This window comes from Hippoglossus hippoglossus, chromosome 5, assembly GCF_009819705.1.
Source record: "Hippoglossus hippoglossus isolate fHipHip1 chromosome 5, fHipHip1.pri, whole genome shotgun sequence".
Lineage (NCBI taxonomy): Eukaryota > Metazoa > Chordata > Actinopteri > Pleuronectiformes > Pleuronectidae > Hippoglossus > Hippoglossus hippoglossus.
Window position 1 is genome coordinate 15,871,210 of NC_047155.1, and position 26,184 is coordinate 15,897,393.

At 40.9% G+C, this 26,184-nt stretch overlaps 2 protein-coding genes across 6 annotated transcripts; one reads left to right on the forward strand and one right to left on the reverse strand.

The window, feature by feature from the left end:
* Positions 1 to 83: 83 nt before the first annotated feature.
* Positions 84 to 12,563, reverse strand: b4galnt1b (beta-1,4-N-acetyl-galactosaminyl transferase 1b). Of its 3 annotated transcripts, none has more exons than XM_034585043.1 (12): positions 12,227 to 12,563; positions 9,904 to 9,999; positions 7,762 to 7,966; positions 7,486 to 7,662; positions 6,898 to 7,004; positions 6,017 to 6,054; positions 5,756 to 5,936; positions 3,592 to 3,684; positions 3,299 to 3,486; positions 3,080 to 3,220; positions 2,738 to 2,975; positions 84 to 1,385 (listed from the first exon to the last, which is right to left on the reverse strand). In XM_034585043.1, exons 3-12 carry the CDS (start codon positions 7,956 to 7,958, stop codon positions 1,168 to 1,170), a joined length of 1,578 nt encoding a protein of 525 aa, XP_034440934.1. In that variant the 5' UTR covers positions 7,959 to 7,966; positions 9,904 to 9,999; positions 12,227 to 12,563; the 3' UTR covers positions 84 to 1,167. The 3 variants fall into 3 exon arrangements, with proteins under 3 accessions (XP_034440934.1, XP_034440933.1, XP_034440935.1); XM_034585042.1 differs by lacking the exon at positions 12,227 to 12,563 and adding an exon at positions 11,953 to 12,145; XM_034585044.1 differs by lacking the exon at positions 12,227 to 12,563 and adding an exon at positions 12,012 to 12,139.
* A 460-nt stretch (positions 12,564 to 13,023) lies between these two features.
* os9 (OS9 endoplasmic reticulum lectin) lies at positions 13,024 to 25,228 on the forward strand. Of its 3 annotated transcripts, none has more exons than XM_034585047.1 (15): positions 13,024 to 13,223; positions 13,615 to 13,797; positions 15,398 to 15,461; positions 15,549 to 15,625; positions 15,890 to 15,988; positions 16,186 to 16,387; positions 17,310 to 17,465; positions 17,636 to 17,751; positions 18,092 to 18,152; positions 18,641 to 18,723; positions 18,838 to 19,038; positions 19,128 to 19,329; positions 19,705 to 19,872; positions 20,346 to 20,455; positions 23,543 to 25,228. In XM_034585047.1, exons 1-15 carry the CDS (start codon positions 13,074 to 13,076, stop codon positions 23,678 to 23,680), a joined length of 2,010 nt encoding a protein of 669 aa, XP_034440938.1. In that variant the 5' UTR covers positions 13,024 to 13,073; the 3' UTR covers positions 23,681 to 25,228. The 3 variants fall into 3 exon arrangements, with proteins under 3 accessions (XP_034440938.1, XP_034440940.1, XP_034440939.1); XM_034585048.1 differs by having other exon boundaries at positions 13,027 to 13,223; positions 18,644 to 18,723; XM_034585049.1 differs by lacking the exon at positions 19,705 to 19,872 and having other exon boundaries at positions 13,026 to 13,223.
* Positions 25,229 to 26,184: the final 956 nt, after the last annotated feature.

A 26,184-nucleotide genomic window follows, 5' to 3' on the forward strand; every position in this document is an offset into this window, starting at 1 on the left:
ACATGAGACACATTGTTTTGAGCACATTACTACACAAAATGCCTTTTTTATAATAGATTTACTGATTCTGATTACTGACTCGTTCCCGTCCACAGAGATAGCGTCACATGTTGGTGAACAAAAGGAAAGAAAATCTTTTATAAATCTCTGGCACCTCTTTGCTAATAACAATCAACTGTTTAAAAACAATTTTAAGTCATTAGGGAACAATAGCGTGATACAAGGGCGCCATCTAAAGGCCATGGTATAAAATAACACTGTTGTCGCTTCAGGCATGAGCGTATCATCATCATTCGTCGGCGTGCACTGGACAGAAACGCTCCTCATCCTCCTTCTGGTCGGAAGAAAAGAAAAAGTCCGCTCTCAGTTCAGGTAACCGAGAGATGGGATCTAAAGTTCCCTTTTCCTCAGACGTGATTAATCACTCACAAATGACACAAGGGATTCTGGGTCAGGGGCGGGGGGTAGCAAAACCATAACACAAACAAGATAAAAACACTGCAAAGCAGCCACACCTTTGGCACGACCAGTCAGTCACAGAGCAAAGGTAGCTCACGTACAAACGTTCTGTTTTCATGTAGCATCTGTTGAAATGGAACCCAGTGGTAAGTGTCCCTTTGTCGTCGCTAACGGTGACGCCTTCTTCCCAGACTGAATCACTATTGCTTTTCCAAGCTCAGTCTTTTTTTGGATAGTGCAAATTGAAGGAGGACACATCCCTCTGCTCACATTAGAATAGAACAATGAAGTGACCGTCAAGATGCTGCCTGTCAAGAGTTTTCCCAAAGCTTGGTCTCCATGTTCCATCCACTGAAGAATATTTAGCCAGACAAGATTTGACAAACACAAAGCAGAATCCCTTCTTAACCTTGAATCCAGATGATGCTGTGATTGAAGTGTGTAAACAGGAAGATATGCTTGATACTACTTTATTCACTCTAGAAGAGTGTCTGGACTTCTATACCAGGCTTCGGGATATTTACATTGTCTAGGGATTTGTTAGCTCAAAGCTGAGAGCCGTGCACGGACAGAATGAATATTACAAAGGCTTTCAAGGCAAAGGCAAAACAAAAGTGTTTGTCTGAAATCTTATCTGACGCGACACAGTGGAGGTCTTTGGCAACTCAGGAGGAGCACAGGACCCGTTGGATAAAGAGGGGGGGGGGGCTAATTATGAGTCAAACACTGAAACCGATTCTTGAAGAACAGGAGGCCATTTTTCGTGTGTGTGGCGTCAGAGGAAGCCGGCGGGTAACGGAACTTGGCGTAAGTCTTGTCGCTCTCCGACTGGCTGACCCAGGGCAGTTTGATTTTGGTTGCGTGATTTACAATGACGTCGTCACAAGAGCCCACATGGAGGGATCCCAGGCCGTCGATGAAAAACTCTGGAAAAAACCCCCCCCGCAATAACACACTCATTAAAACTCATTCAGTTACAAAAAAAACTGATTCATCGTACATCGGTTTAATAAAATAAGATATCAAATTTTTTAAAAATAAGACATAAAAAACCCTGCCATTGTATGCCTCTACCAACCAGTGCAGCTTTGTAAGGCCAGCATGACCTTCACCATTGACTTTACACCACCTAATTGTAAGCAGTTCATCTGGATTTCCTTGAAGTGTTTCTAAGATATTGTGTTCACAAGGCAACAAATGTGTCATGTCCCAGTGACCTTGACCTTTGACCACAAGTCCATCTTTGAGTCCGACTGAATGTTTTGTACCAAAATTAAAGAAATTGCCCCAAGACTTTCGTGAGGTATTATGTTCATGGCCACTGGCTGTCACTGGTGCTGAGGCATAAAAAGTGTGTCAAAGACATTGAGGGTATTTCCATTTGATGTGATTGTGCAGCCTTAAAAACATGGAGTTACTATATGGGTTTGATATTTCACTCAATATCAGACTCTTATAATATAGACGGGAAGAAATAAGAATTGTAAAGACCTTAACAATTTGGGGATGAAAAGGGGAAATTAGTAAATTGAATTTCCATTAAAGTAATGCTAATGTTTAATTATAACAGTAGAACTGGTGATGTCGGTAGGTGCTGACGAGAAAATATCACAGTATTATTAACTTTGTATGATACGATCTCAGTAGTTAAAATATGATAAGACTCTTTAAAGCATAAATCACTAACAGTGTGGGCTGATGAAATTAATACTTTTCATTACCCTGAAGGAACTCCAGCTCTTGACTTTACAACTTTTTATGTCATATGATCTGGCTCAGGCTCCCTGCTGCCGCGCCCTGGAAGTTTTTGTTGGTCATTTTTTTTTAAGACACCACTGGGACTTTTTTTTTTTTTGCCTGTTCACTCTGCCTCCAGTTTTTGTGTAATGTCGACCATCCTTTAGATGGAATGTTATTTGTCTCTTTTTGTCTTTGTTTCTCTTTTCATGTGCTATGAGAACATTAAATGTGCTGTTTTTCATACTTACTTTTCTTTCTTTGAGGGCTTTCCATCATTTCACTCCTTGTATAATTTCCTGTTAATATGATGAACAGGCAAAGCGAATGCTCTATAGAATCATTAAGTAAACTTGTATATTGCAGGAAATTTGTTAGTATGGATTAGTGTGGAATTGGGACGCCACGATTGCTTTCGTCCCTATTTGATTGTTGATCAGTTATCATTTAATAAATGCAAAAAAATAAACCACAAATCACTGGCCCAATCTTTACTGTGTGTTTATTATGGAAGTAAATGCAGGTGTTTCACTGTACTCACCAAGGTGAGCTACTCTGGCGAGCCGCGGGTCAAATCCGACCTGCTGGACTTTGTCGGTGCGAGCCAGAAAGAAGTTGATGACGCCGTCAGTGACGACACAGTTGGGGAAGCCTTGGATGACGTGATGAAATCCTCTCCTCAAGTGTAAACAGTCACCATCCTCCTCCCCTGGCTCGATGGAGATGGTCTGTCTGTAGGTGGCAGTATACCCTGTGGCTTCCCGCACTGCACCACCCACCTTAACACACACAGACACACACACACACATACACAATGATGTCACGGACATCCCTGCAAAAACACCACCGTTGCAGTCATTGAGTTTATTTGTCTGTCTCTCACCAGATCCAGCGTGGTCTTCTCTAAAACATCCACCATCTTCTCCAGCTTGGTGTTGGCCGTGAAGATGAAGTCGTCATCCACCCACAGCACGTACTTTGTGGTCACCTGGGAAACGGCCAGGTTCCGTCCCGCGAACCAACCCTGCGACACGTGACACCGAACATGAGTTTCAGAAAGAGCATCAAAAGAAAGAACTGTGAGATTCAAAACTGTCCTCACCTTTCCAAAAGGCATGATGTAATGCTCGATGTAAGGCCCAGAGATGGTTTGGGGATTTTCGCTGTCATCAGCAATTACTATGGTGACAGTAGGATAATATTTTCTGATGCTGTCGATAAGATCTTGAAGCTTATCATAACGCAGGAATGTCTTCGTAGCTATGGTAACGAGGGCGCTGACATTGTAGTCTGCAGGGATGGAGAATCAAACAACAGATAGAAGAAAGTTTAACTTTTAACCAAACAACAATAATATCAAAAATAGCTATGACAAGTGCAGGTGTTGTGTTTTACCTCCTTTGGATCCAGTGTTGTACAGTTTAGGCGTGACACCGTGACGGATGATGATACTGAAAACAGCTTGATGACCCTCGGTCTCAAACTGCACTAAAAGACACAACAAAAACAACCTCATATAATCGACTGGTGTAACTGGATATAACTGATCTGCTCCACAGTTGTTAATCTGGGGTTTGCAGTTAGACATCCGCAACTGTTGAATCTCTTATTCATGCAGCCTAGTAGCCACAAAAGATTAATATTAAATGAGCAGCTGCCATATACAGGCAGGTTTGGTCTGATTCGAATGTTGCCTGTAATCAGGCTTTAAACTTGTTAACTCTTAGAGTTTAGAATTTTTATTGAATTTTACTGTATTTATTATTATTTTGACTTCCCAGTTCTACACAAAAACACAACATCTGGTCCTGGATTATCATTTCTGAAGCTGCACTGAAATTATCTGGAGGGGCTGTGTGGGAAGACACAGTCACTTTTCCTGCTATATATTATCTCTGCGTATGCATACTATTTCTGCTTGTGTTACTGCCAAGATGACATCAGAGCCACAGATCTGAGACTGTGCTCGTCTCCTCCCCACCAAGACAAATGCCTTCAGCATGTGTCTGTGTCTTGGCTTGGCAAGAAGGCCTTCAGCATCTGTCTGTGTCTTGTCACCTGGGATTTTACCTTCACTCAGTTCACACACATAGTTCACATAAATACACACACACACACACACACACACACACACACACACACACACACACACACATAGTTCACATACATACACACACACACACACACACACACACACACACATAGTTCAGACACAGACACACATAGTTCAACTCTTCACATCTCTTCACTGCATCTGCATAAAAAGCACACGCCTGCAACTGTTTCTTTGTCATTCCCTCTGCAGAATGCTCTTCGCATGCTGTATGATTGTGTATGATTGCAAGGAATAAAGTATACTTAAAAGACTATTATTCTCCAATCTCTTTATTTCAGAAGTCTCACCAGGTTAAATTCCCATCACAACCGCTGGTACAAATTAAAGGAAAAATGTCTGGGAAAATCCCAGCGAGCAAGTGGGCGTGGGATGTGGTTTCTGAAATGTTGCCGGGGACAAAGAACACAAATATCTCCTCTTTCCACTCCTTTGCTGGTTTTGCAGCTACATCCCAATGATTGCTGTATTGTAGTAAACCATCAATGTGCTTGAACCAAAACTAAAACACTGTACTCTCCGCAGTGGACATGAACATGTCTGACCTGGACAATCTACTGCTGCGGTCTTCATATGTAAAAGGCAAACTCCAGAAAGTGCCCAATTTTCCAGATTGTTTCTTCTAAAACTTGTTTTCACTTATTACAATTTCTCTCTTAAACTATGTTGCTAGACAACACAGTACTTGTTGATGACGTCCTCATCTGTAGCACACACAAGTAGCAAGTGCTAAGAGACAAAATATTCAAACCACAACTCTCCATAAAACCACAAATGTTTACAGTTCATATTTGTAGGGATAAAACCAATGACTCATGATGTGTTGATGTGACGTGCCAATGAGTCCATTTTCAAGTCAGGCCAGCTTTTTCCTCCTGTTTCCAGTCTTTATGCTAAGCTAAGCTAACGGCTGCTGGCTGTAACACAAACTTTACTCACAGACATGTTACACAGCACCCAGCATTTCACTGTTTAAATGAGAAACCACTGAAAATGGATACAGTTCTTAATTAACCTAAAATGCCCATCCTGATATTTAAAAATAAGAGAGATGATACCATGGACTGTAAAATAAAGATGGACTGCTCCTGAAAAGTGAAGCCAAAGCGTCTTCATTGCCACCTGGTGGCTTGCTGCAGTATAGGTCATAAATCTTGTCTCATCCATGTTATTAGATGGAACATGGACTAAACTAAAAAGTCCAAGTAGCCTAAATGTTAAATGCATTTTTCTGTCATTTTAGGTATTTCTTATTATATGTTCTAGCGTTCATTTTTCCTGCGACTCCATCCCCCGATCGCTACAGACTCTGGCTCATCATGCACAAGATGACAACGTTCATATCGCTTCATTTGTCGATAGTGGGATCAAGTGGAGACGCATCGTCCATCTTTATAAACAGTCTGTGGATGATACAAACAACATGAGCTGTGTTTGAGGCCTCACCTGTGTCGGCCGTGCTGGGGTGAAACAGAGTGTTTGTGTAGGTGACAAACTGCAGCTGTCGGTTCAGGTTCGGCAGGAGGCTGCTCGACAGAGTCATGTGCATCTCGCCGTCACCTTTGACTTTCACCCCATCTACCTCTGCTGCCATGTTCAGCGTTCCCAGTGTGGCAGTGATGTTTATCTGCAGCGACGTGGAGGGAAAGTAGGTTAAATGAAAAGCCAGGGGAGATCTGAAACATGTGGACATATTGAAATACTCACCAAGTGATGGTCTCTGGGAATATCGTGTAAGGCCAAGCCTGGAAACATATGAAAACAATTGACAGACTTAGTTGACCCACTTCCTTTGCTACTGACAGTTTTCACATTAGCCGCCCATTAAAAAAAAACTCCAGCTCATTGCAGAGAAGTGTATAGTAACTTTCTCAGTGATATGCTGCATAACTTATGATGAGTTAATGGCCTTTTCTTTGTAATCTCTATAGACAGATTCCTACATGTTAATGCTTAGAATCTCTAAGCGAAAGGACAAGATTTTGAGGCTAGAAGTCTTCTGGCTTCCGCTTCTAGTTGGACCAATCCCGTTCGAGCAGGCTTTGGTTGCCCACAGGTAAACATTCCGTGTGGAGAGCAAAAGAAGGAACACATTGACCGAAATGCATCGGCTATCTTTTCTAATTTAATTGCATTCATATGCAGATAGCTGTTGGTAGCTAAAACTAGAACTACTGCACTGTGGTTGTACGCCTCTGCCAACCAGTGCAGTGTCCGTGTACATATTTCAACATACTTTTCTTCCAGATTCATATAAGGTCACTGTGACCTTTGAACTTTGACCACTGAAACGTTATCACTTTATCTTTGAGTCCAAGTGACAACTGATCAAAAGTTGAAGAAGAAATCGGCAGTTGAAGTTAAATCATCACACATTAGTCAGGTCACTGATATTTTTTATTAACTTAGTTATCTCAGTGTTTTTGATAATTTTCTTGATTTGTTTGTGAAAAACTCATTTTGAAATGCTCTCTAGGCTTTTTAACTGTGGTGGTCTGTCTTAACCTTTATTAATTGTTGGACAATGATCTAAAGTGTCATAGAAGTCTTATGCCCCCCCCCCCCCTTCTCCGTCTCCGAGGTCCTACCTGGGATGATGATTGTTTTCAGGGGCCGGACCTCCACCCCCTGTGTTGGATACTGTAAGGGATTGTTGGCCTCTGCTACAAAGAGAACATCTACAGGTGTCTGTGACCTGAGGAGACATGTTCACATGCACACTGAGCATGAAGCTGCAACAGCAACATACAGCCACAAACACAACGGAATAAAAGGACACAAACTGCAGTGAGCGGGTTTTGCTCTTTGAAAATATAAAATGACTTGCTATGAATTCTGTCACAGCTAAAAATAAAAGACCTTGTCACCTTGTGATTTTGTTCTTTACTGAGGAAAAATCTATTAGTTTAATGTAGGGAGGAAAAAAGATGAGCAATAAAGCCTTTTTTCTTTTTGATCTTTTTAAAAGCATCGCTGTTGTGTTCAGGTTCTCTTTAGGCTGGGAAATGAATCCTGAATTATTGGTGGGGGAGGGGGGGGGGGTAATGGTGGAGAGGATGGTTTCCTCTATCAGAGCCATACAGACAATTATTTTAATGTTTTTTACATAGTGGGTTTTGCTCTGTGTGCATCACCATTCTCCTTCTCTGGCTGTATTGCTTTACAGTGCTGCTCACCTCTTCTGGAAACTCTTGTACTCTTTGGCCCGTCTCCTCTTTATTTCCTCCAGCTCAGAGGCCTCAAAGGCAGTGTGCAGCGGGTGAGCCGACACCCGCGGGAATAAGAATTGGGCGAAGGGCAGGTTCACTCCTCCACTCTCACCCTCACATAGGCACCCGTTGCGTGCCAACAAACTGGATGGATCGACAGAGACACATTTATGTCAGGGACATCAGGTTTTAGCTCAGGCCCAATCTATAGAATAAATTAACTGGTCCTGTTTGAACACTTACCTTGCCACACTATCCCTAACACGAAATGGGATGTTGCCTAATCGGTGGTCTGGTTCTGGGAGCCTCTCCTCCAGGCCTGGTCGCTGCCACACATCCACAGTGTTGTAGGCCCGGGTGGGCCACGAATGAAGGAGGGCCAGTACCAGCACTATGGACGCCAGGATGGCAAGCAGCACCGTCTTCTTCAGGGACCTCATTCTAAAAACTGGCAGATACAAGGCCGATAAGTCATTGATAATACCATTCTCACATGCCTATATGTAACTGACTGCTAAACCTGGTAGGTTATGCAGATTGTTTCATTTATTATTTGGGTTGGGTTTATTTTGTTCTTTATGTTCAAGTATGTATCGTGTTATTTAAGTTAGTAATTTGTTGTCCTTTTAAACGTAGCGACTCACCTCGCGTAAATGCCTGTAGCTTTCACGGAGCGGACGATATAATAAACACACCAAATCCTTCGCTTCCGGTCTGAGCCTGATATAAAACACCTGCCGTACAGCTGCGTCTTGATGATGGTAGCAGCGGAAACGACAGGACGCCAGCTGTACGGCAATTCCCTATCTTACGGACGTATTAATCCTCGTTTAACACCCCTCGGCGAGCGGAATGAGGTAGGAAGCAGGTTTTATTCCTTTTGCTACAGGTAGCGCGGAATGGGAGTCGCTATGTCACAGTCGCTACTGGGACTGTAACATGTGTTCGTACTGGTTTGTGCGACTGCAGCTGGTTGTTTGCCAGCGTCAGCAGAGAAAAGTTCGAGTCCGTCCCCCCCCCCTCTCTCTCTCTCTCTCCCAGCTGTTGTTTGCCTCCAACGAAAAACTTATATAAGACAAAACAGTCCGCTTCTTATTTGATTGTGTCGTTCACGTAGTGTTAGTTGGTTTCCTCGATCCGATCACTTTGCAGGTAATCGTGTCAGATCAGGTTCAACTTTGACAGTTTGAACTTGTCTCACGTGGTTATTTATTTGTTTAGCTGATGTTTAGGTATTTTAACGGTTGTATTTGTCTTTTATTAAATGATTATGTTGTACTTGTTGTCTTTCTAGTTTCACAGTGTTTTTACGGTACCATGGAGAAATGTTGAATAAAGAGCCGTGACGCATCAGTTTGGAACTCTCTGCGTCTTGTTTGCCAGCCAGGGGCTGTTACACTATATGTATGCTGAAAGAGGTGGTGGCTGTTGTGAGTGTCCCCCCCCTCCCCCCCGGCCATGAGGAGATCCTTTCTGAGCACACACGGAAGATGCAAGAGATAAAAACTAGTGATCTGTTTAAAAACATCACTTTTGTTGCGATTTAGTCGCTACAGTGTGCAGTGCAGCTGACACCCCTAGACTGTTTAAGCCCGAGAGACAATTCATAAAAACAAAAAAAAGCATCTCAGAAATACAAGAGATAAAATAATGAACCAACATCTCTCTCAGGATGGTCCCTTCTGTCTGTATGCCTGTCAGGTCACTGTCAGGGCGAATAAAACACAAGCTGTTGCATGTCATAGATGACAAGCATCATAGTAACTGTCAAGACCAGAACAAATTATCCGGAATGTCGCATTTTCCAAGAAAATTGTACAAAAAAAATGTTTTTGTTGTTGAAGTAAAGTGATAAAAAGCACATTCTCATCACAGCACAAATAATGTTCTTGGTTTAAGTCAACACTCGTCTGAGTCTTGGTGCCCTACAACACCCCATTCTGACAGAGAAGATGTTATGCAGGTTTTGTGGTAAGCGAGCTAAACGTTAAAAAGCTGAAACCAGACAAAGTAAGAAATTGCATGTGTTCAAACACACGTGCATTCTTCTTCTAAACGAGAATAACATGACATCTGGATATCTGTTGGGTTTTCAGAATTAAAACAAAAAAATAGAAAATGGATGCTATCATGACTTATTATAAGATACGCTTATTTACTTACCCGTGATTTCTTCATTCATTTTCAAAATTGCCTAAACTTGCATGTTCCTATACAATATACACACACATATGAAGATTCCCTTTTGCTCTCATCTGGAATTGCCTCTGCTACAAACTGCAATGGCACAATATATCAATTTATTTTTATTAAATAGTTTTACTATAGAAAAACATTTCCACAACTGCCTGTATAATTATAAGAAGTATTCAAAGGAATATTTACCCAACTGCCTCTATCCAGTCAGTGAAAGGGCATCCTCTGTGGGCACCTCCAGAGACCATGTAGATAGTCACAGAAATTGGTGAAGACCTTCCCCATCTGAAAACAAGATGAAATAAGCTAAATTAGTAGAATAAAACACAGAGGTAATAAAGGGGTTAACTCATAAAGGCATTTAAGTCATGACACAAAACACAGACAAGCTTCCATATGGTGCCTCGTCAGCTGTTTGCAGTCTTACAGCCCCCAGGGGATATGATATCCTGTAGGGTTTGGGGGTTGACCACTGGTGTTATTGTGGCAAGCAGGGAATAATCAATACATGTGAAAGATGGAATGAGCAGCCAATCAACTCGGCTGTTTTAGACTCTCTGTTTTAGACAGGAAAATATTTCTTTAAGTGCTCCTTTTAAAAGCCCCTTGTTATGATATATTAGTGATGTAGGCCACACTCAGTGTACAAGTCTAATTTACATACTATATTACCAAATTTATTATTTTATGCCACCTCTAACACTGGTGGATGCACAAAAAAGGGTGATATTTGGACATTAGGCAGTGTGTGCCATGCTGTCTTTTCTGTATATGATCGAATTAGATGAGATTTCTCTCACAAACTGAAATGTAATAGTTCATTTTTAAACTCTCTTTATAGGTAATTACAGGAAGGTTCATCCAATAACAGGGGTTTTAAGGGTTTTTAGTTTTCAGGTCAGTATCCTTTAATAAACTATAAATCACATTCGACTAAAATGTCTACAATTACAAAGAGAGTTTGAGATTTATATTTAAAATGACCAAGAGTTACCAACAAATTAATTACTTAGTACTTGGATGGTGGATGGTGGTAAGAAGCCAAAAAGCAGAACTTTTATGAGCTAAATATGAACCCGAGGGACATGGAGCCTGAGCCAGTCATTAGTCTGAGTGTATTGTCCAGTGGACCAAACTAACATGGATGTAATATATGCAGGCAGCTTTCATATAAGAGCCTTATAAATAATCAAATACATCTGTAAATCAGGCCTCTCAGACAGTGCGTTACCCAACCTTTTGGTACAGGATACAATGATGATTGTAGTCATTTAGTGTCGCACCCAATGTCACCATTATCTCCATTTAAAACTATGGTTGGTTATGGTCCATAGAAGACTGTCATCTGTGATTCATTATTAAACAGAATGAATGAATAGGATAAATATTGCACCCAGATACAGCAGGAAGAACATTGTATACAAACAAAGAATAAACAGAGCAGGTCCGAGGACTGAGCCATGTGGGACACTGTTTGCTATTTGAAAAAATTCAGATTTAATAGATCCTATTGCAACATACTGTCTGGATAATTCTAAAACCAATTCTATGTCATTTCAGCAAAATCACTATTATGAAGGTTTTCTTGAGGAAAATCCATTATAAATTATGGGAAACCCCTGAAAGGTCAATAACAAAAGGGGTGCAGTGTTTCTTAATATCTCAACAACATAATTGTGCAATAAAAAGGAGTGGTGGCAGTAACAATACTTTGCTTCTCTCTAAAACCAGATTAGTGTGTACTTAAAACAGAGTGAGATTTAAGAAATTAATTTAGATGGAGATCCGTAATATTTGCAAGGCATGGAAATTTAGAGATAGACATACTTTTACTTGTTAAGCGTAGCTGTTTCACCACCTTCATTTAATGGAGTCTCATTAGCATCATTCCAAACCATGCAATCTGTCAGACATATACAAAATATCGGGGAGGCATGTTTTAAAAAGCGAGGAAGAAGTGTATCTTTTTCAGCTGAATATCTCAGGTGTAATGCCAGTAAGCCATTAGTCATATCACCGGAAGAGAAGAGATGTTGTTCCCTCAATAGGATGAATTAATTCTCGACTATTAAATTGCCATATGCTACTCCCCTCCCTTATTGTCTAATATCCTTAAAAAAGAAAATGTCAGAGCAATGTATTCGAGTGTCCAGGTATCCGGGCCAGCGAGCTTCAATGGCCGGCTGCATATGTAGCTAATAAGCTTCATTGGACCTAGGCCTATCATCATCATCCTACCTTGTGGTGAAGAAGACTGCAGGGAAAAAATATCATTCACACAAATCTTGATCCCTTACGTGAAGACACGCATCTCCTTTGAAACAAAGATCCGCTGCATTAAAGCATTTTATCGATTCTCGTCTTGGCTCCAAAAGAAAAACCCCACGCCCTTTCTTCCTCCTCACATTTGTCTGACGTTCGGCCCAGAGCCGGAGGAAACTGTGCTGGAGACGGATCTGGCCTATTATTGCAGCCCAAAAAAATCACATGAAGGGGGGGGGGGGTGGCTCACCTCAGCACAAAGACGCGCTCTGTAAAAGCTGTTTTCACCTCCCTTGCTGCTGCCTGCGAGGAGGTCGGGGCTTCTGGTGCTCTTTACGAAATTGGATCAGATGTGGGAGAATGCGGCGGCGAGGAGGCGCACATCGCAGCGGCACTGCGGGCTGTGGACGGACGCTCCCCCTGCAGCAGCGGCAGCATCACCGCACCTCCACCCGACACACAGCGGTCAATCACTGGGCTCCAAGACACAAGACACACTCCTCCTGAACTGCATATGACCTGCAGCACTATTTGTGTGCGTGTCTATTTTGTTGGGTGTTGTGTGAAGAGGCCGTGCAAATGTGTGTCACGCGTGGGAATAAGGAATGTACTCCTTCTATTTCTTAACGAAAATCACATTTCATTCTATCAATAAATGCGAGCTTTTGAACTTGAAGAAATTATACTTGTGCAGTGTGGATGTTTTATATCTTTAAAAACAGAAGGATGTTTTTACCAAACAAGAAAATAACCCGCATGATTATTTGGTCAAATTAACCACTGACCCGGCTCATCCATCAGGCCAATGCAAGCCCGGTAACTGTCCACTACGGGTGAGTTTGTTTTGTGGCTCCACAAAGCTGGAAATCTGTAACATTCGCTGTTGTACACCAGGGCACCGCCCATCTACTGAGTGCCGGTGTTAAAAACCAGCACATCCCCCCCCGAACAGCAACACCGCTGACTGACTAAAGAATCAACCAATGGCAGGGCGGCGCTTGTCGCGTGGACCAATCAGCTGCCACCATGTCAGGCGTCCTGTGTGTTGTTGCTGTCAGACTCACAGTGGGGGGAGTGAGAGGAGAGAGTCGCTCATCATGGCCGCCTCCTCAGTACGCTGGCTCAAGAGACTGTACGTGTTCCTGTTGGTATGTCCCCTGTGTGTCCCCGCCTTCTTGAACCTGGAGGAACTGAACGAGATGAAGTATGGGATTCAAATCCTGCCCGACCCCGTCATCCTGGGGCAGGTGAGCGAGCGGGGGGAGGTTTTTTTTGAACGGCTAGCCTGCTAGCTAGAAAGTAGGCTAACGTCAGCCAGCGTTAAATAGCTTCCTCTTAAAGAGTAACCTGCTTCCCAGCTGTGGCTCATAGTAGAGTACTGAAACTACATGTAGAACATTTAATGCTGGGGTTAAAGCTGAAGTCACCGACACAGGAGCGTTGACAGCTGTCACAACACAACTAAGTTTGACTCATTTCCACCTACCTCCTGTTTCATTACATAAACAATAACGAACCAAAACCATTATAGCAAAACCAGTGAGTTAATACACTGGCAATTACTTGAGTATCTTTCTGCTAATGTGTGGCATTGTCACTTCAAGATTTTCCCTCTTTCATGACCGTGTTTTCCTCCAGACCAAGACAGAGGAGGTTATGATGGTGTCCAGTAAGTACAAGCAGCTGTACGAGTGTCGGCTCCCAGCCCAGGCCGTCAGGTTTCACCAGGATCCTGCCTCCGACCCGGACTCACAGGGGTACACCGGACCAGACATCCCAGACCTGCTCGGTCCAATGCACAGTGCCCCCTGTATAGTGAAGGTTGGTCCTCGTCTGCTTGTCTGAGAGGTCCACAGGTCCACTGCTGAAGCTCTTTAGACTCATTACACTTTAGGGTTCAGTTTGTAAGATTAAGGTGAAAGGGATCTATTGGCAGAAATTTAATATAAAATAATCCTAGTGATGTTTTCACTAGTGTGTTTAATTTAAATTGTACGAATTGTTGTTTTCTTTACCCTCGAATGGGCCCTTTATATTAAAATACTTTATATCTACATTGGGAGCAGCTCCTCTCTACGGAGGCCATGTTTTTTACAGTAGCCCAAACTGGACAAACTAAACACCTTTTGAGTATTTATGACAACTGAAGGCTACCACAAATTCTCTTTCATGTTTGGAAGGGGAGGGTGAAGTGAGGGGCATTCAGCTGCAACATTCAACTTCACCACTAGATATCACTAGTTTCTACACACTGAACCTTTAACAGACACAGACTTTGATTCATTTGAAGCAGTGGGTTTGTTGCAGCTGCATCACATTGAACACACCTGTCACTAACGTATTCAAGTGACTGCAACAAAATCAGAGTATGAAAGTACTGGGATCTAATCCCTTAAACCACGTTTTATGTTTTTTGTGATTTAAAGATCACTGTGGTAGGAAAGATAGTTTGTGTGCATTAGTTCACTTCAGCTTTCCAACGGCAGTTTGTGTGCACATTCATCCCAGTTGTGTACAAGGGCAGGACAGAGACAACATACAAAAGAATACACAGTAGACACAATCTGGATATATCTGAATACAAGAGACAAAGTTAGAGCAGCGTCTTGTGTCTTGTGTCTTGTGTGGCCATCTCAGTGTAGAGACAGTCCTGTAACTCAAGACATTTAGTGACTTCACTGTGCTGGTCACAGAACAGATGTGAAAGCAGGAAATGATTACTTATAACTTGTCCCACACACAGATCATGATCTTTTCCAAAGAAAGAATGTAAATGATTCCTTTTCAGCTACACAAAGTGCAGCCAATGTAAACTAAAGTTATGTGAGTATTTGGGGGAGGTTACTGGGCTGTGGTTTGTTACCTAACTCACTTCCTAATGACATACTTAGGTCTGATTTCCTCATAACATTTAAAAAACAAGAACAACAAGAATACTAAAAGACTCTATTTTGGTTTGAGTGTCGACTTTAACACAGCAAAAGTAAAGAAAAAAACGCAACATCCAGTGGTTTCTACACTGTTTTACAGCACTGGGAGCACTACCATCGTAAGAAATTAATGGAATTTTAAGAAATAAAACATCAAGATTCATTGGAAAAAAAGCAGATGTGATATTTAAAAGCAGAAGCCTTCAATATTAAATGAGTGTGGTTATTTCAAATCTTTTATTAACTGAACTGGTCATGAGACGAGATGCCTTAAGATCAACTCTGCTGAATAATTTCCTGAGGGAAACAGGCACATCATAACAGGCACATAAACCAGTCTGCACTAGTTTCTGCTGTAACACTCACACAGACATCAGCACAAATAAATATCTGTTTATTTTTGACAATGTTAAGTGAGTAGCCTAAATAAAGTGTAAATGTAAAAGTGAATTACATTATTTAGAAATGTTTGCTGTCTGTGTTTCCTGCAGACGAAGGACTGGTGGACATACGAGTTCTGTCATGGTCAGCACATCAGACAGTACCACCTTGAAGGTACCACTGTGTTCTCTAACTTTGTATTTTAATTTATTACTTTGACACAGGAGCTGTCTCTGACAGATGTTGTTCTTCTCTCCTCAGACACAGAAATCAAAGGGGATGTACTGTTTCTCGGTTATTATGAGTCTGAATTTGATTGGAACAATGAAACAGCAAAGGTAAAGTTGCCTCAGTTTGGTGGTTGCACTTTCTTTAACTTCAGCTTCCTGGCGTACATTAAAAATGAAATCGCATGATTGTAGAATATGAGTTGAACCTCAGTTGTATGTGGCAGTGTCTAATTGATGATCTAATTCAGTATAACCATTATAACATTATAGTCTTTGCAAAATAATGTATGAACCTGTTCAGGACGAGCTTATTGTTCAATGGTTTGTGACTTCTGAAGTTACTCAGGTCACTAACATGTCTTTTTCCCCCAGGCCTCCAAACAGCACAGGCTAAAGCGCTACCACAGTCAGACCTATGTAAACGGCTCCAAGTGTGACCTGAATGGAACTCCCAGAGAGACTGAAGTCCGGGTGAGTTGTTTAAATTAACAAGACATTTATAACGCATGCTGCCTGTGTGGTTTTGTCTGTTTTCAATGTATTGTTTAATTTTTAATTTCTGTTTCAGTACTACAAACATATATAAAGTCAAAGTGAAGTTAGTTTGCATTTTGTACCCAATGATGTATCCTAGACAGACTTGGATAACTTTACTTCATTACTTCCAGTTTGTTTGTGAAGAAGGCTCGGGGGACTACGTTGCCCGAGTGGATGAGCCTCAGTCGTGCCGCTATGTGCTGACAATTCACACCAGTCGCACCTGCCAGCATCCTTTCTTGCGGCCACCATCCACTGCCAAGCCTCAGGGTATCGTGTGCCAGCCAGCACTAAGTGCGCAACAGTACATGGATTACGTCAAGGCCCAAGTCTGTGAGTTAAAAACAATAAATAATAATTTGACACAGCATTTGGAAACTGTCACAACTTATCACTTTGATGTTATTTCCTGTTGAGATGGGATGCTGGAGCTGAACAGGATGTGGAAAAAAGTATTTAAAAATGTAAATCAATGGTGACAACAACTAGGGGGATAAAGCGGGTGAACATGGTTAACATTTTAGATTTGTATTGAGTATGGTTTGAGATGTTCTGATACCAGCACCGGAAATGCCTCCAATACTGCTCGGGCATCGGAGATTACGCAAATTTATGTACCACCCCTTAAAAGTATATTAGTTTCACCCAGATCAAACAGCAATTTTCTTTTCCTGGAAATCACTTCTTCTTTGCCACTCCAAATTACCAGTTGCACTGCACTGCCACTGGAAAGTACTGTTTTCAGAGCGGTGAAGAAGAAGTGTAGTGTGAGCCAGAGATGGCTAAAAGGTCAGCAAATTGGGCAATATTTCATGCTGACACGTCAAATAGTGAGTAAAGTAAAATGGCGACATGTACCTTGTGCAAGATTTCAGTTTCGAGGGGGGGCACTAGCAATCTCATGAAGCATTTGAAAAGGGTTTTATCTGAACCAAGACATCACTGCAGTGATAGCAATCATCAGCTGTTAAAATATGTTGTATAAGTTATTGTTTTTGTTTTTTTAAATACAGTGGTATCAGATTGGTACTCGGTATTGGCCGAAACCTGAAGTCCAGGTATCTGATTTGTTATCAGGAAGTGAAAAAATGATATCAGAACATCTCTATGTGTGGTGTATGAAATACAGATGTATGATCGGAAATACAGTGATTTATTTCACTGTGTGATTTTAAAACCATAAGAAGTACACGTGTGGGTTTTCTTCCCTCTTTCATTCTTCCTTTCCCTCTTCCTCCCTCCATCCTGTTCCTAGCGGACACAAAGCGTAAAGTAGAGCAGATCTCAGAGGAGCTGAGGAGTCTTGATGAGATGTTGGCTGGTAATGAAGGGGCAGATGGGGCCGTGGAAGTAACAGCTGATGAGTCATTAACTGTATCCAGTGATGATTCAGAGCCCTCAGATGGAAAAGGTGATTCTTTTTTTTACAGTTAATGGGAAAATGACTACTATTGTATCAATTTATCAGTGCACCAAATAAATATATTCACCGAGTTATTCTTAATCTCTATCATGTCAGGTGTACAGATTTCACAAAGCCTTTCTCGTGTGACATCAGCTGCTGCATTTATTTTGAAATAGACTCGGCTGATGTATCTGAGGATGTCGGGTCAGAGGAGGCAGAGGACTCTGATTTCTGGGAGGGAGTGACAAAACCAGAAGGTTCAGAAACAACTGCTTCTCAACAGGAGAGTCAGGTACAGAAACAGTAACAACAAAATGTCCATTAATTATAATCTAAAGTCCATAAAATCTGTTTACTAATAATATCTGATATATGATACATTATATAAAGTGTTTTAAATTTATTATAACTGAATCTGCTGAATGTTAGAGTTATTTTTTTATCTATATCCTCTAAGACTACTCTTAGAACTAAGCACACATAAATTTGCAAGTATATTATTTTTTAGTTAGTTTTAAGTGAATGTTTGAACCGAGGAACCTCTCTGGTCAGAACCCACATAACCACTAGAGGGTGCTGGCCAACAATTCTCAGGTCAAAATATTAACCTGCTTATCGCTTTTTCTCCACAGACTGCAGATGATGACTATAACTCACTTACAGACAATGAAGTTATTGATGATGTTGATGAAGGTAATGCAATTTAACCGCTTTTGCTTTCTCTAACGCGCAGGCACACACACACACGTTTGTACATCTATCTTAGTGAGGACGCTCATTGGCATAATGCATTCCCTAGCCCGTTACCCAAACCCTAACAATCAAAACTAAATGCCTAACCCTAACCCTAACCTTTACTCAAACCCTAACCTAACCCACTTTCCCAAAATGTCTTCACTCTGTAGGTTGTAGACTCAAAATGGTCCTCACAAAGATATCTGTACACACACACACACACACACACACATACAACTACAGGCTGGGGTTATGCCACAATTGATTTAAATATCTTTTGGTTACTGCTTCAAATAGATTACAGTATCTTATGTTTTGCAGTATTGCTGTTTAACCTGCAAAGCAAACAACTCTTCAAATAGAGTTCTGTATGGAGATTAGTTTAGCATTTACTTATGTGTGCTGTTGCTCAGTGTTGGACTGTCTTTGAAATAAATCTCCTTTAGTAGAAAAGTTCAACTTTAAAATCATCACTGACCCGGCAGACCTGATGAAGTTTGTCCAGCACCTCAAAGAGAGTAACAGGAAGGTAAGTACTTGACGAGATATCCATGTTACTTTTTTTTTTACATCTCTTGGAGTACATTTATTTTTCTTTGAAGTGTTGAATATTGCAGTTCAATGCTGATTTTTGTGTTTTTAGAAAGATCAAAACCAAGCCAGAAGTCGAGGAGAAAAACCAGCATTAGACAGGGTGACGGAGAAGCTCGGCCAAGAGGAAGATGAAGATGAACGCATGCTGCAGGATTTCGAGGATAAGATAGCTGACCTCTCTGTGCCGTCCGATAAGATTGAAGAAATAAAGGAGGAAATGCAGAAGGAGTTTGACAACATCATAAATGAGGTTTCTGACCACATAAAATATTTAATTTGGACACAATATTAGGCAGATCTTAAACATAATGTAATTCTTTGCTTTTCTCTGTCTTGTAGGCCCAGCAGGAATTGGAGACTGAGGGTCTGAAAGGAGAGTTTGATCGCACACAAGCAACACAAACACTAGAGACGACATTAGACAAGCTACTTGACCATTTGGAGGAGAAAGACATCCAGGACCAAGAACAACAAATGGCAGGAGTTCAAAGTACCAGTGATCCGACCAGGGGCAGCCCTAGCCTGGCTCCAAAACAGCCAGGTAACCCAGCTGTCTTTCCCTCTGTGGTTTCTTTGTCCACCTCCATCCTCTTCATATCTGATCCATAAGTACAGTAGATGTTTGTCGAGGCATCCTCACACATGGTCCTAGTTTGATGCAAAGGCAAACAAAATTTCTGTGGTTAGTTAGTGGCCTTTCCGCTGCTGCCTTTGTTGTATCTGTGGGTGATTTTCAGTAATTTAATCAGAACGGAAATATGTGAAATCACTCACAACAACAAATGTAATGCTTGTACGTGAGTGTTTCCGATTCCACAGTCTTGGCTTTTACCTCATCCCTCCTGTGGCCCTGCTTGTTGGGTTTTGAGTTGAACTGTGTTGTTTGTCCCTCTTTTGTCTCGTCACCCCCCCCCAGACCAAGCGGCTGACGACCATGTTAAGATCAAAATTACTAAGTATAAGACGGGCAGCAGCCCTGATGGGGAGGTCAAAGTTCAGGAGATGGGCGAAGGAGACCCCCAGTGGCAGCACATAAAGGACGTGGTTAAAGAGCAGCTAGAGAAAGCAGGACTGAAGGCCGAAGGTATGAAGGGGGAGTGCCCGAAACACTCAGCGGCCTTTTCTCTCTGTCATCTGTTATCTTGAACTCACAGCTCTGTATTTATATTCTCATCTTTGTCAAAAAACACACAACTCTCATGTTTTCCAAGGTTCAGCCATTCAACAGATACAAATATCATGCTAGTAACATAAAGGGTTTCATATATTTTTTATGCTGCAAGAAAATAAACATGCATTTACTGAAGACCAAAATTAGGGAATTGCAAGATTAAAGGTCATTGTAACAGAAAGCCGAAGCTTATCTTAAAGTCAAACAGAAATGAAAGCTGTGTCATCCATGTGTGTTCTTTTTTTTCATCAAATGTTTTGTCTTTATCATTATTCATTGTGATTTTTTTGTTTTAACATTTGGCACACATTCTTATTTAGAGCAACTTGGAAATATTTAATTCACAAGCCTCCTTTCCACCTGTTTTATGTATCTTTTTTTTTTAGGTAAAATTGAGGTGAAGATCTTGACACGAAAGAATGCAGAGGAGGCAGGGGATCAGTGGTTGACTGAAGAAGATACAAAGTCCTTCAGGGAGCTCCTCATAAACCTCTTGGTAATTTGAGTTTTGATAAAGGCGGATCTTTGTTGGCATGCGTTATGCAACATGATACTGTTGGCTGTGGGCTGTAGTGTTTGCTTAGTAAACTCAAATGACTTCAGGCTGCAGTACAGTGCATACCTACCCTATCTCAACTCCGTAAATACTGTAGGTCTAATTTTCAAAAATCATGCATCTGCCCCTTTATTGGGATCCGCACTGGAAGTTACTGGGTTCTTCCTTGAACTATTCCCCAACCCTCCACCAAGTTTGGTGCAAATTGATTCTGAACTTTTTGTGAAATCCTGGACCAACCAACGGACATGGGTGAAAACGTTTCTTGATGTAGGGAACAGATTTCAGCCCATATGAGACTGAACATGAGTTATTGTGTATTTGTTTCAATGCAAATCTATGTTATGAGTAGGTGAAGTCCGGAAACATTTCCAGTATTCTGAAAGATATACACTACCGTTCAAAAGTTTGGGGTCACCCAGACAATTTCGTGTTTTCCATGAAAACTCACACTTTGATTTATCAAATGAGTTGCAAAATGAATAGAAAATATAGTCAAGACATTGACAAGGTTAGAAATAATGATTTTTATTTGAAATATTAATTTTGTTCTTCAAACTTTGCTTTCGTCAAAGAATGCTCCATTTGCAGCAATTACAGCATTGCAGACCTTTGGCATTCTAGCTGTTAATTTGTTGAGGTAATCTGTAGAAATGTCACCCCACGCTTCCTGAAGCACCTCCCACAAGTTGGATTGGCTTGATGGGCACTTCTTGCGTACCATACGGTCAAGCTGCTCCCACAACAGCTCAATGGGGTTGAGATCTGGTGACTGCACTGGCCACTCCATTACAGACAGCATACCAGCTGCCTGCTTCTTCCCTAAATAGTTCTTGCATAATTTGGAGGTGTGCTTTGGGTCATTGTCCTGTTGTAGGAGGAAATTGGCTCCAATCAAGCGCTGTCCACAGGGTATGGCATGGCGTTGCAAAATGGAGTGATAGCCTTCCTTATTTAAAATCCCTTTTACCTTGTACAAATCTCCCACTTTACCAGCACCAAAGCAGCCCCAGACCATCACATTACCTCCACCATGCTTGACAGATGGCGTCAGGCACTCTTCCAGCATCTTTTCACCTGTTCTGCGTCTCACAAATGTTCTTCTGTGTGATCCAAACACCTCAAACTTTGATTCGTCTGTCCATAACACTTTTTTCCAATCTTCCTCTGTCCAATGTCTGTGTTCTTTTGCCCATATCAATCTTTTCTTTTCATTGGCCAGTCTCAGATATGGCTTTTTCTTTGCCACTCTGCCTAGAAGGCCAGCATCCCGGAGTCGCCTCTTCACTGTAGACGTTGACACTGGCGTTTTGCGGGTACCATTTAAAGAAGCTGCCAGTTGAGGACCTGTGAGGCGTCTATTTCTCAAACTAGAGACTCTAATATACTTGTCTTCTTGCTGAGTTGTGCACCGGGGCCTCCCACTTCTCTTTCTACTCTGGTTAGAGCCCGTTTGTGCTGTTCTCTGAAGGGAGTAGTACACACCGTTGTAGGAAATTTTCAGTTTCTTCGCAATTTCTCGCATTGGAATAGCCTTCATTTCTAAGAGCAAGAATAGACTGGCGAGTTTCACATGAAAGTTCTCTTTTTCTGGCCATTTTGAGAGTATAATCGAACCCACAAATGTGATGCTCCAGATACTCAACTAGCTCAAAGGAAGGCCAGTTTTATAGCTTCTCTCACCAGCAAAACAGTTTTCAGCTGTGCTAACATAATTGCACAAGGGTTTTCAAGGGTTTTCTAATCAACCATTAGTCTTCTAAGGCGATTAGCAAACACAATGTACCATTAGAACACTGGAGTGATAGTTGCTGGAAATGGGCCTCTATACACCTATGTAGATATTTCATTAAAAACCAGACGTTTCCACCTAGAATAGTCATTTACCACATTAACAATGTATAGAGTGTATTTCTGATTAATTTAATGTCATCTTCATTGAAAAAAACAGTGCTTTTCTTTGAAAAACAAGGAAATTTCTAAGTGACCCCAAACTTTTGAACGGTAGTGTAAGTTGTCATTTATAATAAGGGGATAAGGTTACACTCAAGTCTCTATTGGCATTCACAGTGTTGTGTAGGACTCACACAAGTTGGTGGCTTCCACTGAAACACTGACCATTAATGCAAAAGACTCACAGTGTGAGTCCAGTGTTGTAGTTGGCTGCTCACATGTAAAGTGAAAACAGGAACCTAGAGAAGTTCAAATACTTGTTCCTTCACTTTGCAAAGTGGATACAAATGCCAGTTTCTGTAACTCCCCGAAACCAACCATCCTCCCCATCTGACAAAGCAGCTCTGATGGAATATTCTCTGCCTAAATTAACATCTTCTCAAAAGTGGGAAAAAAAAACATTTATTCTATGGGGTTACTTGTCTTCACTTGGTGTAGTTAACTGAAAATAAGTGGAGATTCCAGGAAGAACACAGCCAGGCTCCTTGCTTTCCCCTGTTTTCAGTCTTTGTGTAAAGCTACACTAACCAGCTGTACCTTCATATACAACAACGGATAAGACACTGCTGAGACATTAAGGACATTTTTTTAGTTTTTGACAAGTTCTATGTTGTCAGACACAACTGACTTTACAAATTTAGAAATTACAGAACTTACTTTAACACTGAAAATTTAGTTTAAAATGTTCTTTCTCTAGTATAAAACAAAAAAATGACCACACAATGTGCTTGATGACATCGACGATGGAAATGAGTAAACTGGTTTTCCATACATTGATTTACTTTAACCACAACATCCATATTAACTGTGATTTATGTTTGCTTCTTAATATCTAGAGTCATCTGCCTGCTATCTCAGAATTTCCATTGAATAAGTGTTTGAGAAAATGTGTTTATTCTACCTTGATTTACAGTGGCAGTGTTTCAATTAATAGCTTTTGGAAGCAAATCAATTATTTAAATTCATGGTTTTTATGTAGAATTGAATAATGGAAAATATGTGTTAGTGGCAGTCCTAAAGTGGATCAGTCAAGGTTGTGGTTGATATCTGATATCCAATCTTTTTATTCCACAGACTGGAGGCACAGAAGAGGTTTACAAGGAGCAAAAGAGGCAGCAGGAGTTAGAAAACAACTATAGGTTTGTGTGGGGAGAGTCCCAGGAGGAGTCCCAATCATCCAGCACCTCTGACTCCGACGACGTGGACATCTGAGCTCGTTCAGGACATTAATTGGACCTTCTGTGAATGTGAACTCCTGTTAAGACCAGGGGGAAGAAAGGACTCTGAAGTGCAGCAGCAAATAAAAAAAAAGAGCTGACATGATCAAATCATTGCTATGAAATTTGGCAGATAATCAACTCACCTGTTTGCACATTCAGAAAATCTCTCTGTGTTTTGAAAAAGACAATATGTGTCTTTAGTAGGAACCATTTATATGTTGCACAATGAAACAGCAACGTGTCAGCTGTCCCTGTGCAGCCATATGCAGTTATGCATTTTCCCCTTTTTGATGGGATTCAGTTTTGATAGATGGCTCGAAAAAAGCCTTGTGAAATACAACATGTACCTTTTTAGAAATATGTCAGTGAGTTCTACTGAATATTTGAAGTTTAAGTTCGAAGTTCTAGTTTATTTCTGACCTGACACAGATGATGGAGGGTGATGGTGCATGCCTCATTAAACTGGATGAGTCATTTCACGGGTGGATTATACGTGAAAATGGAAAAAAGGGACAAACACTAAAGGGTTCATTTTTCAGTTCCTGCTTGTCTTTGAAACGTTCTGACACACTGTGTTTGGTGGTAATGTTATCAACAAACAGAACTGTAGATTAAATACGTGTTTGTAAATATGCTGTGGCACTTTATATTTTTTAGAAACACCAAATTTAAGCATTGTTTGATTAATGTTTTGGTTTTCCCTCGGGGTGTTGTGTCTGATTAAAGGGATTCAAATGAAAAACTCTTAAAGGGGTGTCAGGAAGAGAAATCTTTTTTGTGAGTACCTTGTTATTCTTTTGACAAATACTTGCCTTTTATTTTATTCACCTATATTTAATTTAGCAAAGAAAATTTAAGAAAGCTAGACTGTTAATCACATTCAGTCTAAGGAAATAATGAATCCATGCAGAGCTTTTCTAAGGATCCATCAGAGGTTGGCTTCAAAGGGCTGAATTTGTTCAGTTTGAGAATAATTATGGCTACATTGAAACAAAGCCTGTGCGTAATCATTGCGTGAATGTGGCTTTGAATTGATTTGTTGTATATCAGTACAAATTAAGAGGCACTTGAGTGTCCGGAGTAAATACGTTAAAATTTGTTAAGTTGCAATCTTGTAACTTAATTTCCCTGCAGGACTGAGTCATATACCAACAGTTTCAGGCACCTGACTGAGGCATTTGTTCCTAATGTCTTCATTAGTGTCAAGATGGTGCATGAGTAAGCAGAACAACATATTTATTCACTTGAATTCGTCGTCAAAAAATTGACATTGTTCCAAAGTTTAGTGGTAAATATGATCTGGTGGAGACTTGTGAGTTATCCAGCAAACACCTGGGCTTATTTTCAAACCATGATATCTAACACCAGAGGCAGAGAAGACGATTTATTACCATATTCTCGAATAGGGCTGTTTTACTATATTAAAAAAATACCATGACTGTCTTCATTATCTGACTAAAGTCCATTTGAGCTGCCTTGTAAATACTTTGGGCAATCTTTGTTTTTTATTAAATAAAGAATACCACTGGAGTCCTCTGTACACCATCCAGCTATTTGTCTTTATGTGTTAATGTTGATATTTGTTTTGTCTCCTGTGAGAGATGAACCCTTCCCTCTGGCCTGTTAAGGCAAAGTCCATTGTGTTATTTACTCACCGAGATAGCAACTGGGTGTGGATGTGTTATAGCTCACTGGAAATTGTACTTAGGTGCTGGTAAACGGGTTTAGAGCAGTGTAGAGTGACGGCTACAATTATGATGTGGGGTTATGGAAAGGTGATATGGTAATTGGGTTAGCTTTGCCTGCCAGTTTAAGAGTTGGTATAGCTGCTAGTTTGTAGCTGGTAAAAAAAAAAGATATTTATAAGATATATATAAAAATATTTTTTTTGTAATCTTTCTTTTTTTTATGCGATAGAATAAATAGTAACCACCATGATTCACTGGCAGTCAGCATGTTTTATTCATTTGATATTAGTATTAGGATTATTAGAAAGTTTGGTAGAATGTACAACTTACTTATGACGAGGGATTTCAGTCATTCTGGCTCTACAAATAATTGTTCACGTATAGTATTTTGAGAGTTGCCACCTATACAATGTGCCACCATGTCATTTATATGAAGAACACACTTGTGACAGAGAGGGCTACACATATTGGGTTCAATTCATACACGTGGTTTGTTAGCAGGATCACACAAAAACTACTGAACAGATCACCATGAAACTTGGTGGAAGGATGCATCAGGGAGGAACCCACTACATTTGGTGCGGATCCAGATCATGGGGCAGATCCGAAGCTGCGTTCACGCCTGGATCACAGAGGACATTTAGGCTAAAAACCATGGTCCAGAAGTGTTTTGTGGACTCAAACACTTCACCCACCCCTCCATTGACATAGTGGTGAGCAGATGAGTGAATCTTCATCTTTGGGTGAACTATCCCTTTAAAGGGGACTGGTTACCATCCCTCCACTGTAGCTCTGCATATTTAAACAC